The sequence below is a fragment of the Narcine bancroftii genome, chromosome 1, assembly GCF_036971445.1.
Source record: "Narcine bancroftii isolate sNarBan1 chromosome 1, sNarBan1.hap1, whole genome shotgun sequence".
Lineage (NCBI taxonomy): Eukaryota > Metazoa > Chordata > Chondrichthyes > Torpediniformes > Narcinidae > Narcine > Narcine bancroftii.
The window spans coordinates 120,503,440-120,519,029 of NC_091469.1; the positions used below are offsets into that span (position 1 = coordinate 120,503,440).

General features: G+C 50.5%; 1 protein-coding gene across 3 annotated transcripts in view; it reads right to left on the bottom strand.

Moving 5' to 3' along the window:
• The window catches only part of LOC138763332 (soluble lamin-associated protein of 75 kDa-like), a 136,612-nt gene extending 123,462 nt beyond the window's left edge, over positions 1-13,150 (bottom strand). For 2 of the 3 annotated variants that reach the window (XM_069937321.1, XM_069937294.1), the window contains exon 1: positions 13,062-13,150. In XM_069937321.1, coding sequence (XP_069793422.1) covers position 13,062 — 1 coding nt within the window. In that variant the 5' untranslated portion in view covers positions 13,063-13,150. Of the gene's footprint in view, positions 1-12,754; positions 12,908-13,061 lie in introns of those variants that run through there. The other variant, XM_069937303.1, reaches the window with a different exon arrangement.
• Positions 13,151-15,590: the final 2,440 nt, after the last annotated feature.

A 15,590-nucleotide genomic window follows, 5' to 3' on the forward strand; every position in this document is an offset into this window, starting at 1 on the left:
ACAACCCGGTCCATCCCAGGAGACAACCCGGTCCATCCCAGGAGACAACCCGGTCCATCCCAGGAGACAACCCGGTCCATCCCAGGAGACAACCCGGTCCATCCCAGGAGACAACCCGGTCCATCCCAGGAGACAACCCGGTCCATCCCAGGAGACAACCCGGTCCATCCCAGGAGACAACCCGGTCCATCCCAGGAGACAACCCGGTCCATCCCAGGAGACAACCCGGTCCATCCCAGGAGACAACCCGGTCCATCCCAGGAGACAACCCGGTCCATCCCAGGAGACAACCCGGTCCATCCCAGGAGACAACCCGGTCCATCCCAGGAGACAACCCGGTCCATCCCAGGAGACAACCCGGTCCATCCCAGGAGACAACCCGGTCCATCCCAGGAGACAACCCGGTCCATCCCAGGAGACAACCCGGTCCATCCCAGGAGACAACCCGGTCCATCCCAGGAGACAACCCGGTCCATCCCAGGAGACAACCCGGTCCATCCCAGGAGACAACCCGGTCCATCCCAGGAGACAACCCGGTCCATCCCAGGAGACAACCCGGTCCATCCCAGGAGACAACCCGGTCCATCCCAGGAGACAACCGGTCCATCCCAGGAGACAACCCGGTCCATCCCAGGAGACAACCCGGTCCATCCCAGGAGACAACCCGGTCCATCCCAGGAGACAACCCGGTCCATCCCAGGAGACAACCCGGTCCATCCCAGGAGACAACCCGGTCCATCCCAGGAGACAACCCGGTCCATCCCAGGAGACAACCCGGTCCATCCCAGGAGACAACCCGGTCCATCCCAGGAGACAACCCGGTCCATCCCAGGAGACAACCCGGTCCATCCCAGGAGACAACCCGGTCCATCCCAGGAGACAACCCGGTCCATCCCAGGAGACAACCCGGTCCATCCCAGGAGACAACCCGGTCCATCCCAGGAGACAACCCGGTCCATCCCAGGAGACAACCCGGTCCATCCCAGGAGACAACCCGGTCCATCCCAGGAGACAACCCGGTCCATCCCAGGAGACAACCCGGTCCATCCAAGGAGACAACCCGGTCCATCCCAGGAGACAACCCGGTCCATCCCAGGAGACAACCCGGTCCATCCCAGGAGACAACCCGGTCCATCCCAGGAGACAACCCGGTCCATCCCAGGAGACAACCCGGTCCATCCCAGGAGACAACCCGGTCCATCCCAGGAGACAACCCGGTCCATCCCAGGAGACAACCCGGTCCATCCCAGGAGACAACCCGGTCCATCCCAGGAGACAACCCGGTCCATCCCAGGAGACAACCCGGTCCATCCCAGGAGACAACCCGGTCCATCCCAGGAGACAACCCGGTCCATCCCAGGAGACAACCCGGTCCATCCCAGGAGACAACCCGGTCCATCCCAGGAGACAACCCGGTCCATCCCAGGAGACAACCCGGTCCATCCCAGGAGACAACCCGGTCCATCCAGGAGACAACCCGGTCCATCCCAGGAGACAACCCGGTCCATCCCAGGAGACAACCCGGTCCATCCCAGGAGACAACCCGGTCCATCCCAGGAGACAACCCGGTCCATCCCAGGAGACAACCCGGTCCATCCCAGGAGACAACCCGGTCCATCCCAGGAGACAACCCGGTCCATCCCAGGAGACAACCCGGTCCATCCCAGGAGACAACCCGGTCCATCCCAGGAGACAACCCGGTCCATCCCAGGAGACAACCCGGTCCATCCCAGGAGACAACCCGGTCCATCCCAGGAGACAACCCGGTCCATCCCAGGAGACAACCCGGTCCATCCCAGGAGACAACCCGGTCCATCCCAGGAGACAACCCGGTCCATCCCAGGAGACAACCCGGTCCATCCCAGGAGACAACCCGGTCCATCCCAGGAGACAACCCGGTCCATCCCAGGAGACAACCCGGTCCATCCCAGGAGACAACCCGGTCCATCCCAGGAGACAACCCGGTCCATCCCAGGAGACAACCCGGTCCATCCCAGGAGACAACCCGGTCCATCCCAGGAGACAACCCGGTCCATCCCAGGAGACAACCCGGTCCATCCCAGGAGACAACCCGGTCCATCCCAGGAGACAACCCGGTCCATCCCAGGAGACAACCCGGTCCATCCCAGGAGACAACCCGGTCCATCCCAGGAGACAACCCGGTCCATCCCAGGAGACAACCCGGTCCATCCCAGGAGACAACCCGGTCCATCCCAGGAGACAACCCGGTCCATCCCAGGAGACAACCCGGTCCATCCCAGGAGACAACCCGGTCCATCCCAGGAGACAACCCGGTCCATCCCAGGAGACAACCCGGTCCATCCCAGGAGACAACCCGGTCCATCCCAGGAGACAACCCGGTCCATCCCAGGAGACAACCCGGTCCATCCCAGGAGACAACCCGGTCCATCCCAGGAGACAACCCGGTCCATCCCAGGAGACAACCCGGTCCATCCCAGGAGACAACCCGGTCCATCCCAGGAGACAACCCGGTCCATCCCAGGAGACAACCCGGTCCATCCCAGGAGACAACCCGGTCCATCCCAGGAGACAACCCGGTCCATCCCAGGAGACAACCCGGTCCATCCCAGGAGACAACCCGGTCCATCCCAGGAGACAACCCGGTCCATCCCAGGAGACAACCCGGTCCATCCCAGGAGACAACCCGGTCCATCCCAGGAGACAACCCGGTCCATCCCAGGAGACAACCCGGTCCATCCCAGGAGACAACCCGGTCCATCCCAGGAGACAACCCGGTCCATCCCAGGAGACAACCCGGTCCATCCCAGGAGACAACCCGGTCCATCCCAGGAGACAACCCGGTCCATCCCAGGAGACAACCCGGTCCATCCCAGGAGACAACCCGGTCCATCCCAGGAGACAACCCGGTCCATCCCAGGAGACAACCCGGTCCATCCCAGGAGACAACCCGGTCCATCCCAGGAGACAACCCGGTCCATCCCAGGAGACAACCCGGTCCATCCCAGGAGACAACCCGGTCCATCCCAGGAGACAACCCGGTCCATCCCAGGAGACAACCCGGTCCATCCCAGGAGACAACCCGGTCCATCCCAGGAGACAACCCGGTCCATCCCAGGAGACAACCCGGTCCATCCCAGGAGACAACCCGGTCCATCCCAGGAGACAACCCGGTCCATCCCAGGAGACAACCCGGTCCATCCCAGGAGACAACCCGGTCCATCCCAGGAGACAACCCGGTCCATCCCAGGAGACAACCCGGTCCATCCCAGGAGACAACCCGGTCCATCCCAGGAGACAACCCGGTCCATCCCAGGAGACAACCCGGTCCATCCCAGGAGACAACCCGGTCCATCCCAGGAGACAACCCGGTCCATCCCAGGAGACAACCCGGTCCATCCCAGGAGACAACCCGGTCCATCCCAGGAGACAACCCGGTCCATCCCAGGAGACAACCCGGTCCATCCCAGGAGACAACCCGGTCCATCCCAGGAGACAACCCGGTCCATCCCAGGAGACAACCCGGTCCAACCCAGGAGACAACCCGGTCCAACCCAGGAGACAACCCGGTCCAACCCAGGAGACAACCCGGTCCAACCCAGGAGACAACCCGGTCCAACCCAGGAGACAACCCGGTCCAACCCAGGAGACAACCCGGTCCAACCCAGGAGACAACCCGGTCCAACCCAGGAGACAACCCGGTCCAACCCAGGAGACAACCCGGTCCAACCCAGGAGACAACCCGGTCCAACCCAGGAGACAACCCGGTCCAACCCAGGAGACAACCCGGTCCAACCCAGGAGACAACCCGGTCCATCCCAGGAGACAACCCGGTCCATCCCAGGAGACAACCCGGTCCATCCCAGGAGACAACCCGGTCCATCCCAGGAGACAACCCGGTCCATCCCAGGAGACAACCCGGTCCATCCCAGGAGACAACCCGGTCCATCCCAGGAGACAACCCGGTCCATCCCAGGAGACAACCCGGTCCATCCCAGGAGACAACCCGGTCCATCCCAGGAGACAACCCGGTCCATCCCAGGAGACAACCCGGTCCATCCCAGGAGACAACCCGGTCCATCCCAGGAGACAACCCGGTCCATCCCAGGAGACAACCCGGTCCATCCCAGGAGACAACCCGGTCCATCCCAGGAGACAACCCGGTCCATCCCAGGAGACAACCCGGTCCATCCCAGGAGACAACCCGGTCCATCCCAGGAGACAACCCGGTCCATCCCAGGAGACAACCCGGTCCATCCCAGGAGACAACCCGGTCCATCCCAGGAGACAACCCGGTCCATCCCAGGAGACAACCCGGTCCATCCCAGGAGACAACCCGGTCCATCCCAGGAGACAACCCGGTCCATCCCAGGAGACAACCCGGTCCATCCAGGAGACAACCCGGTCCATCCCAGGAGACAACCCGGTCCATCCCAGGAGACAACCCGGTCCATCCCAGGAGACAACCCGGTCCATCCCAGGAGACAACCCGGTCCATCCCAGGAGACAACCCGGTCCATCCCAGGAGACAACCCGGTCCATCCCAGGAGACAACCCGGTCCATCCCAGGAGACAACCCGGTCCATCCCAGGAGACAACCCGGTCCATCCCAGGAGACAACCCGGTCCATCCCAGGAGACAACCCGGTCCATCCCAGGAGACAACCCGGTCCATCCCAGGAGACAACCCGGTCCATCCCAGGAGACAACCCGGTCCATCCCAGGAGACAACCCGGTCCATCCCAGGAGACAACCCGGTCCATCCCAGGAGACAACCCGGTCCATCCCAGGAGACAACCCGGTCCATCCCAGGAGACAACCCGGTCCATCCCAGGAGACAACCCGGTCCATCCCAGGAGACAACCCGGTCCATCCCAGGAGACAACCCGGTCCATCCCAGGAGACAACCCGGTCCATCCCAGGAGACAACCCGGTCCATCCCAGGAGACAACCCGGTCCATCCCAGGAGACAACCCGGTCCATCCCAGGAGACAACCCGGTCCATCCCAGGAGACAACCCGGTCCATCCCAGGAGACAACCCGGTCCATCCCAGGAGACAACCCGGTCCATCCCAGGAGACAACCCGGTCCATCCCAGGAGACAACCCGGTCCATCCCAGGAGACAACCCGGTCCATCCCAGGAGACAACCCGGTCCATCCCAGGAGACAACCCGGTCCATCCCAGGAGACAACCCGGTCCATCCCAGGAGACAACCCGGTCCATCCCAGGAGACAACCCGGTCCATCCCAGGAGACAACCCGGTCCATCCCAGGAGACAACCCGGTCCATCCCAGGAGACAACCCGGTCCATCCCAGGAGACAACCCGGTCCATCCCAGGAGACAACCCGGTCCATCCCAGGAGACAACCCGGTCCATCCCAGGAGACAACCCGGTCCATCCCAGGAGACAACCCGGTCCATCCCAGGAGACAACCCGGTCCATCCCAGGAGACAACCCGGTCCATCCCAGGAGACAACCCGGTCCATCCCAGGAGACAACCCGGTCCATCCCAGGAGACAACCCGGTCCATCCCAGGAGACAACCCGGTCCATCCCAGGAGACAACCCGGTCCATCCCAGGAGACAACCCGGTCCATCCCAGGAGACAACCCGGTCCATCCCAGGAGACAACCCGGTCCATCCCAGGAGACAACCCGGTCCATCCCAGGAGACAACCCGGTCCATCCCAGGAGACAACCCGGTCCATCCCAGGAGACAACCCGGTCCATCCCAGGAGACAACCCGGTCCATCCCAGGAGACAACCCATTCCATCCCAGGAGACAACCCATTCCATCCCAGGAGACAACCCATTCCATCCCAGGAGACAACCCATTCCATCCCAGGAGACAACCCAATCACCAACATATACTACAAATCCTCTAACTCCCACGACTACCTAGACTACACTTCATTACATCCTGTCCCCTGCAAAGATTTCATCTCCTTCTCTCAATTTCTCCATCGCATCTGTTCCCAAGATGAAGTCTTCCAGTCTAGATCTTCTGAAATGTCTGTCTTTTTCCTCAAATGTGGTTTCTCTTCCACTACTAATCAACTCTGCTCTCAAGCACATCTCATCCATTTCCTGCTCATCTGCCCTGGCCCCCTGTCCCCAGACGCAACAAACATAGAATCCCCCTCACCTACCACCCCACCAGCCTCTGCATCCAACAAATTATCTGCCAGACTTTCTGGCACTTGCTATAAGATCACACCACCAGACATTTTTCCTTCTCCTCCCCTCTCGGCCTTCCACAGGGTCCGCTCCCTCTGTGATTCCCAGCCACCCATCGAACCAACGGCACCTTCCCAAGGCACCCATACTTCCTCCCTCATCATGGTCCAGGGCCTCAAACAGGCCTTTCAAGTGAAGCAACACTTGTAACCATAGAAATGATTTACTGCATCCAGTGCACCCTTTGTGGCATTCTCTACATTGGAGAGACCAGTCGCAGACAGGGAGATCACTTCGCTCAGCACCTCTGCTCTATTTGCAACCACAACGACCTTCCAGTGGCCAACCATTTCAATTCTGAGTCACACTCCCACACTCACATGTTTGTCCATATGCACTATCCCACCCTGACCACCCACAGATTGGAGGAACAGCATCTTATCTTTCATCTGGGCACTCTCCAGCCACATGGCATCAACTTTACTGCTCTCCATAAAATTGTTTGTCCTTTCTTTCCCCGATTTTCCAGTTCACCCACCCAACCTCCTCATTGCTACAGTCCCTTCCTCCACCTATCACCTCCTGCTTTTGCCACCCCTTTTTCCCTCCCCACTCTTTTGTTCAGACACTTGCTGGCATTTTCTCATACTCTGATAGACTCAAACCCAAAACATCGCCTTTGCTACACAAAGGACACTGTTTGACCTGCTGAGTTTCTCCAGCATTGTTTTTTAAAAAAAAAACCTTTTCTCATTCACATGTTTGTTGCACACAATACATGCATTAATAACCTGAACAAGATTCAAGATTCTTTTATGGTCATGTAATAAAACAGTGCAATATTACATGAAATTTCCTTTAGTTTGCCATAAAGCAGAGATGCCATCAGCAGAAATTGCTGGACACCTCAAAGTCAGAGAAACCAAAGCAAAACAATCTTTCTTTTTCTCCCCTCTCCCACCCCCACAGCTGCTACAGACATGGAGTGACAAAGATCTAAATTTTCAGTGATCCTGTTCACGCACATCCAATTCTGCAATACAGTTCACTGTCTTGCAATTTTCCAGTAACACCACAAGATATCAGATCACATTCTTGCCACAACACCTTTAACTATTTCCATACTTTTCATTAGAAAAAGAATTGCTGATCACAGGAAATTCCCATATAAGTAATCCAAAAAAAATTACAGTAGTTAACACAACTGCTTTGTTTAATTCTGCAAAACTCGTCATGGTTTGCCAACATTAGTTTTATTTGGAAATGCATTTCTTTGTGGGATCAGTACATGCAACTAGTGTTGTTCTCCTTCAATAGGATCGCGTTTACAGCTTCAAACAAGCTAGAATGTACAATCTTTCTTTTATACAGCTGACATAGCCCAGTTATAGTTTGTTTTATAGATTGTTTATGACTAGTTATACTAGACTACTATAAACCCTGAAAACCCTATTGAAAGAGTGTCTTAGGAGTCAATTGATCGAGCATTGTGAATGGTTTAAAAATCAGTGGTTCTCAACCTTTTTCTTTCCACTCACATCTTTAATCTTTGGCTTGGCTTCGCGGACGAAGATTTATGGAGGGGGTAAAAAGTCCATGTCAGCTGCAGGCTCGTTTGTGGCTGACAAGTCCGATGCGGGACAGGCAGACACGGTTGCAGCGGAAAATTGGTTGGTTGGGGTTGGGTGTTGGGTTTTTCCTCCTTTGCCTTTTGTCAGTGAGGTGGGCTCTGCGGACTTCTTCAAAGGAGGTTGCTGCCCGCCAAACTGTGAGGCGCCAAGATGCACGGTTTGAGGCGATATCAGCCCACTGGCGGTGGTCAATGTGGCAGGCACCAAGAGATTTCTTTAGGCAGTCCTTGTACCTTTTCTTTGGTGCACCTCTGACACGGTGGCCAGTGGAGAGCTCGCCATATAACACGATCTTGGGTATGGCGATGGTCCTCCATTCTGGAGACGTGACCCATCCAGCGCAGCTGGATCTTCAGCAGCGTGGATTCAATGCTGTCGACCTCTGCCATCTCGAGTACTTCGACGTTAGGGATGAAAGCGCTCCAATGGATGTTGAGGATGGAGCGGAGACAACGCTGGTGGAAGCGTTCTAGGAGCCGTAGGTGGTGCCGGTAGAGGACCCATGATTCGGAGCCGAACAGGAGTGTGGGTATGACAACGGCTCTGTATACGCTTATCTTTGTGAGGTTTTTCAGTTGGTTGTTTTTCCAGACTCTTTTGTGTAGTCTTCCAAAGGCGCTATTTGCCTTGGCGAGTCTGTTGTCTATCTCATTGTCGATCCTTGCATCTGATGAAATGGTGCAGCCGAGATAGGTAAACTGGCTGACCGTTTTGAGTTTTGTGTGCCCGATGGAGATGTGGGGGGGCTGGTAGTCATGGTGGGGAGCTGGCTGATGGAGGACCTCAGTTTTCTTCAGGCTGACTTCCAGGCCAAACATTTTGGCAGTTTCCGCAAAGCAGGACGTCAAGCGCTGAAGAGCTGGCTCTGAATGGGCAACTAAAGCGGCATCGTCTGCAAAGAGTAGTTCACGGACAAGTTTCTCTTGTGTCTTGGTGTGAGCTTGCAGAGCTCACATACCACTTTAAGTATTCCCTATGCCATAGGTGTACTGATTAGAAAGGGATTGCTTAAAGTGGTATTAACAAAGTTTGAAAAACACTTTAATTGTACCTAATTGACTTGTTATGTGTACAGTTTCTTAACTCCAAAGGAAATGAGCCAATGACAATTTTTCTCATGCAAAATATTTCAGTAACAATAGGGACTAGAACAGAGATTCTCAACCTTCCCTTCCCACTCATATCCCACCTTAAGCAATACTTTACTAATCACAGAGCACCAAAGGGATAGGGATTACTTAAAGTGGTATGTAAGTGAAAAGAAAAAGGTTGAGAACCGCTGGTTTAAATGGAATCAAAGTTCCAAAAGAGAAGCAGAGCACAACAAAACAGATGAATCTTTACTTTCCATAGATCCACCTGCTCTTTCCAAATTTGTTACACATACCACACACTATGGCTCTGTGACAGAATTGTGTTATTATTAATCTTTAGTTATATATACACATACAAATACACAATTTCTTAATTATTTTGAGGGTCAGATTCAAGGACACACAACTACACACTCAGAATCCTTTGAAATGGCAGCTGGCAGATCAGACACCATTTGTCTGCTTATTCATTGTTCTGCTGGAAGCCTGTTAGCTTAAAGAAACAGTACGACTGCTAATTCAAACCTGTAAACAGTCATAAAAGTCTTTTGACTCTTCTCCATTGAAAACTCAAACCAGTGCTCAGAAGCACTGCCATTCTGCTGGCTGGTCTCAGCAGACAATTCATAGTCATTTCCTCTCATACTTTTGGAAGTGATGAAACTTCAAAGACAGCAATGATGTCATGTCACATAACAAAAGATATTTTCAGAGAGCACATTACTGAAACAGATATTCTAAAACCAGAAGAGGGTACTTCACCATCCTTAAAGTCACACAGGATTGAAATGCAGCAACAATCCTTTGGAAAAGGAAGGCTGCCTGTGGTCTCCTTGTGAAAAGGAGGAACACCAAAAAAAAAGTTTTGAAGAATTTAGCCACTTCAGCAGTCTCTTTGAAAAAAGGACAGATTTATCGTGACCATTTCTATATGGGCACTTCATGAAACCTTTGCCTGGGTTTGTGAAATAATCGTGGAAGAAAAACAAGTTTTGAAATTTCCTTGCAAGAGTGGAAAATCATTCATATAAAGAAACAATTCTACAAGAAATGCATGATTTTTGAGAAGTCTGATGCCTCACACTCACTCCATAATTTCTTTTGAACAGCAGTAAAGACTTTGAGCTTCAAATCAAAACTGACTGAAATTTAAAATCATCTCTTCAGAATTATGCCCGAATTGTAATGGTTTTCACATACAGTGTGTAAGTTAGAGTTAATAAGTGTTGTTATTAATAAAAATAAATCATTGTTTTGAAGAAACCATTGACTTGGTGAATTTCTATTGCTGTTGGTCTAATACACAAAAGGCTTAAATAATTATTTAGATTTTTTTCTGATTATCATCTTTCATATTCTGCAACCAAATTCAAGTTCAGTTCAAATAGACAAAATTAAAAATAGCTTGTCTACAAAGCAAGACTATTTGGCATCAAGTTTGAATTACCTAGACATCCACTGCAATATATCAACAGTCACACTCATTAACTTAGAGGATTGACAGACATAAAGAAATTAGTCCAATGAGAGTCACAAGAGCGTAGTGAAGATTGGGGCTCCAGCTCAGGAACATTTTGAGAAAAGACATCGAGGATGTTTCCACAGATCAACACCAGAGCATTAAAATACAACTCCTTTTCTTGAGAGAAAGAAAAGTTAAAAATCAGGCTATGGAAGTACTCTTCCCCTTTGTCTGAGGACCTGCACTTTTAAAAGAAAAAAAGCAAATATTCCAACCCTCATCTCTGCAGTCACATTGGCAGGGCAACCATGAGCTAATAAAGAAACAAAAAATCTTTGCATCCTTCCAACATGTAATTGAGCAATCATCACCAGGAAGGAGTCCGAGGAAACTCTGCTCTACCTCTTACCCACATTCTTCAAGTCAATTTTATGGTCATCTGATTGCACAAGTACAACCTGACAAAACCGTGTTCTCCAATCCTTGGTGCAAAACAACCAAACACATACAAATGGACAAATATTCATAGATTATAAATAAATAGATAGATTGTTTTTCAGAAATCAGAGTCTCAGATGGTTAGCGTGAGCAGTTCCTTTTGTCATTCAGAAGTCACACAAGGAGTACATCGGAAAGCAGCAGCAAATCATCAAGGATCCACACTACCTGGGACATGCTCAGTCCTCTCTGCTGCTGTCAGGAAATAGGTGCCTCAAGACTCCTACCACCTGGTTCAGGAACAGTTGCTACTCCTCCACCATCAGACTCCTCAACAACAAACTCAGACTAATTTAAAGACACTTACTTTGCATGTTATTTATTAATGAATGCGTATTGCACACTATTTACCATTTCTTTCTTTGTTTAAATTTCTCTTTTGTATAGATATCTTTTCAGATTTTATTTTGCATGACCAATAATTAGAAATTCTGCCTGGCCCACAGGAAGAATCTCAACATTGTATGTGTACTCTGACAATAAATCTGATCAGTCAGTTCTTGAGATCCTTCCATTAAACTGGGTTTTAAAATGAAGAATTAGCCTGATGGATTTCAGAGTCTAATCAAGTCATTTGACTAGGACACAATATTAGGTCTTTAACAGCAATTGGCTAATAGGATCAACTTTTAAGAAACGTTTACCAGTTTCAATAATAATAGGAATATTTTGAAAAGCAGCGGCTACTTTCAGTTTGTTTACATTTATTATCTGTTTACAGTTCTGTGTTTCTATGTTTACACTGTAAAAAATTTGTGATAATTAGTGATAATTCTGCTACATCCGCAGGAAAAAAGGATCTCAGGGTTATATGTGATGTCATGTATGTACTCTGACAATAAAATCTGAATTCCCACCCACGCTTGCTTCCCCAGCAGTTGGAGCTGAACCTGGAAATAACTTTGCTTTGTTTCTCTCAACCCTCAATAATCTTTGATTCCAGCTGTTTCACAAGAAAAGAAAGTTCTCTCTTTCCACTAGCCTCTACAAGAAAAAGTGCTTTCTGATATCACTTGGGGGGGTTATGTAGCACAGAAACCCTCCAAGTCCATTAATACATATCAATTGCCAGAAGTCTGTCATGACCTTCAGCACCATGGCATTTCCAGCACTCCCTGGAGATGGATTTCAACCAATCACGCAGTATTTTTTTTTAAATCTTACTTTAGGTGGCAAGATGCAATCAACTTTGAAAGAATGATGGAGAAAGCCCTTTTCAACAGATTATACTCAGACCAGTTTAAAACAAGCTACTTCAAGTAGAGCACATACGTGCGAAAGTGTCGAAAGATCAGCTGCAAATTTTCTCAGATTTTGAAGTAGCAAAGGCATTAATAATTGAATTACTTTCACAATGATGAAACAAAAACATAGGCCAGAAACAAAAACAGAACATACCAAAATTGAAAGGGGGATTATTTTTTCAGGTCAGTAACTCCATTGTTCTCTCCACAGATGCTGCCTGAATGTTTCTACCACCATCATTTTTAATCCCCCCCCCCCCCCCATGGAATTGTTTGCACAAATTACTCAGAACCTTGATTTCTTTTCAGACAAAAAGAAAAGTTGTCTGACTTGGGCTCCTTAGCCATTTGCTGTGGTGAATATTACCTGGATCAGGTTGTGAAGCCACAGAAAGGCCAGAGCCCACGATGAAGCCACCGCGCTCAATCCCATCCCCCCCCCCCCAACCCAACCCAGGAGACCATCGTCCACCTGAGGCAATTCTCTCCATTTCCACCTCCTCCATCTTCTGATGGGAGTCCTCCTCCTCCTCCATCATTAGCCACCCCAAGGGCAGACCCATTTTCTGCTCCAAAATGGACAAGACGAGGTTGGGAGCCGGTCGGTTTTTTTTTTAAAGCCTAATTCGCTGGGATAATTCCCCAAAATGTTCTCGAGTCGCTTCATACCTTCACAATTAAACGCTTTTCTTTAGAGCGCGGCCGAATCCTGCTCCGTTCACCTGCTCGTCCGAGCCGAGCCGAGCCGGGCTGGGTTGCCTCGCTCCTCCCCCCGCCCCGGCCCGTCCCTCCCTCCCAGCGCATGCTCCGATGCCGCTTCGCAGATCAATCCCGAAAGCCAATCACTCGCCCCCTCCCGAACATTTACACCCGGGGCCCCTCCAATTTCCACCTGCAACTGCTAACCTTCGAATTTCGCCAACCCGGGGGGGGGGGGGGGGGGAGAGAGGGGGAGGGGGGGAGGGGGAAACCTTACTGGGTATCAGGCGCCCGAGACCCGCTGCCTCCCGATGTGATGCGCAGACACCGCGAGCGCCGGGGCTCCAGCTCCCAAACGGTGCACTCGCTCCTGCTCAGAGAGCTGACGCACGCAATGCGACGCCGGCTCTTTAAATTAAAGGGACCCGCTGCAATGTTTGGATTTCAACGTGCTTCTCCATCCGTTTCATCTGATGTGCACTTTGCACCAAAGAAATTCAGAGAGCCCTTTTTCCAGCAGACAGTGCAAAGGCAAAAACGGTGATTCCTTAATTAATTTTTCTTTTTGACTGTAGTCATTTCTTCCCCCGGAAAGTTTTCAAGAACATTACCTTCCCCTCCTTTTATTGGTCACGATGGGGTGCACAAAGCAGGGATCGTCAAGATACGAATGAGCCAATAATTAACGTATTGCCTTTCATCAGAATGTTTGTGTTTGAGTTAATTTTATAAACTGTAGACACCAACGCCTCGAGCAAAAAGCAATGTTTACTTATTTAATTTTTAAACAAATCTCCTAGCTTTCTAATAAGCTTCGGGACTCAGCTCTGTGCACCACTCTTGGATGCACATGGGATAGTGTCTTGGCTGAAATCTAAATGGGTCACATCCAGAGTTTCTAGTGCACAAAATCCATCATTTGATGATCTCAGCTGAAAATCATGCAGGTTCCTTTTAACTTGTCTGGTCATTTGAATGTTCTATTGCTTTTAAGAATACAGAGCCAACAATATTTGTAATGTATTAGCCTGTAGTTTAAGAGAAGACCACCACATGGCAGAGAGAGGACAATGTGAGTTTATGAACTTTGGGATGAGAACCAGCAAAAGTGGGTATTTTTTTTAATGTTAACGATTAGGGAACTGTTGATGTACAAAGTACCTGGGTATTTTTATACACACACTGATGAAAGCAATCATGAAATGGAGCAGACAGTTGGGTTTAATTGCAAGAAGATTTGAATGCAGGAGTCAAGCCTGTTAGTATTTTGTTTTTTGGCTACTCTACTCCTTGATCTCAAATAAACCATAACAACCCCTATAATATCTGAACTTTCAAAGCAATGTTTACCTGATATGGCAGCACTGTGATGCATCTTCTTACCCCCAATAGCATGTTTACAAAAAGAAGAATTTAGAAATAGTAAATATTCACTTTCTTCTTTGCCTTGGCTTCGCGGACGAAGATTTATGGAGGGGTATGTCCACGTCTGCTGCAGGCTCGTTGGTGACTGACAAGTCCGATGCGGGACAGGCAGGCACGGTTGCAGTGGTTGCAAGGGTGTAATGGAAGATTAAAACCAAGTGCCCAGACGCTTGTTTGCTTATGTGGAACTAACGACACTGGGGCCACACGCAGGTCACCTTACTTTCAGAACTAGCAGATGTAATTAAACTCAGGCATGGGGATTTATCTGAAGATACACTTTGAAATGGAATTCCACTGTGAGGCCCAGGGAAAGCAGTTGTCAAATGCGACACTCTGAAATTGACGAATTGGTCACAACCTGTCTTGCTCAAGAAGTTTTAATAAGTCTTTGTATCTACGAGATAAACCAGGAGATCATAGCATCCTGGTTCCATAATAATTAATCTTCTAAATTGTGGAATAGTATGTTCAGCTTTGATTTTGACTGACAAATGGTAGAGGGAGTGGGCGCATGATTAATTGTTCTTTCCTAAATGTAGGATAGCATAGCATTGCAAAGCCTGAGAAGTTTCAATAAGTCTTTGTATCTACGAGATAAACCAGGAGATCATAGCATCCTGGTTCCATAATAATTAATCTTCTAAATTGTAGAATAGTATGTTCAGCTATGATTTTGACTGACAAATGTTAGAGGCAGTGGGTGCATGATTAATTGTTTTTGGAGTATATAAGCCTGTGGTCCTGCTGCTGAAGTTTAGACTCTCCGAGGGGTGGGAACACCCCTTGTCAAGAAGGAAGAACAGCCAGAGTCCAAGCAACGTCCCGGTCGGGGGAGGTGAAGAAGCTGCTACCGGCGCCCTGGCAACCTACTACAAGTGTGCCGTCCTTGCCTCGCTTTGGCGGTTGGGACCAATCCAGGCATTGTTAAGTATGATTAGGGAGGGCTTGCATATTGTAGTTTGAAATCTGCTTAAGACTTTGTAATAAAGATTTGTGTAAACTGAAGTGCTCTCAGTGTGTGTCTCTGTTTTCTTTCGGTAGCTCAAACACTGTGACCAATCTAAAACGAACAAAGTGAAAGGTACAAGTTTACCCAGAACAATTGGCGCTGCAAGCAGGATTGGTCTCAAGATGTTTCGCCGAAAGAAAGAGGTGAGCCCTGAGGAGTTTTTGATTCCGGGATGGACTTCCAAAGATGATAGGTTTGGCAGGCTGGCTAATACCCTGTCTTCGTTGGTACCACCCATCAGTTGGGATGAAAGGTTAGATCCCTTAAGTGCGCCTCTGGGTTGCCACTCTCCTTCGAGAAAGTAAGATTCCAAAAAAAAGGGGGACGCTGACGGACGGTTTTTGGCTGCTGGCCACAGCCTTACGCCGC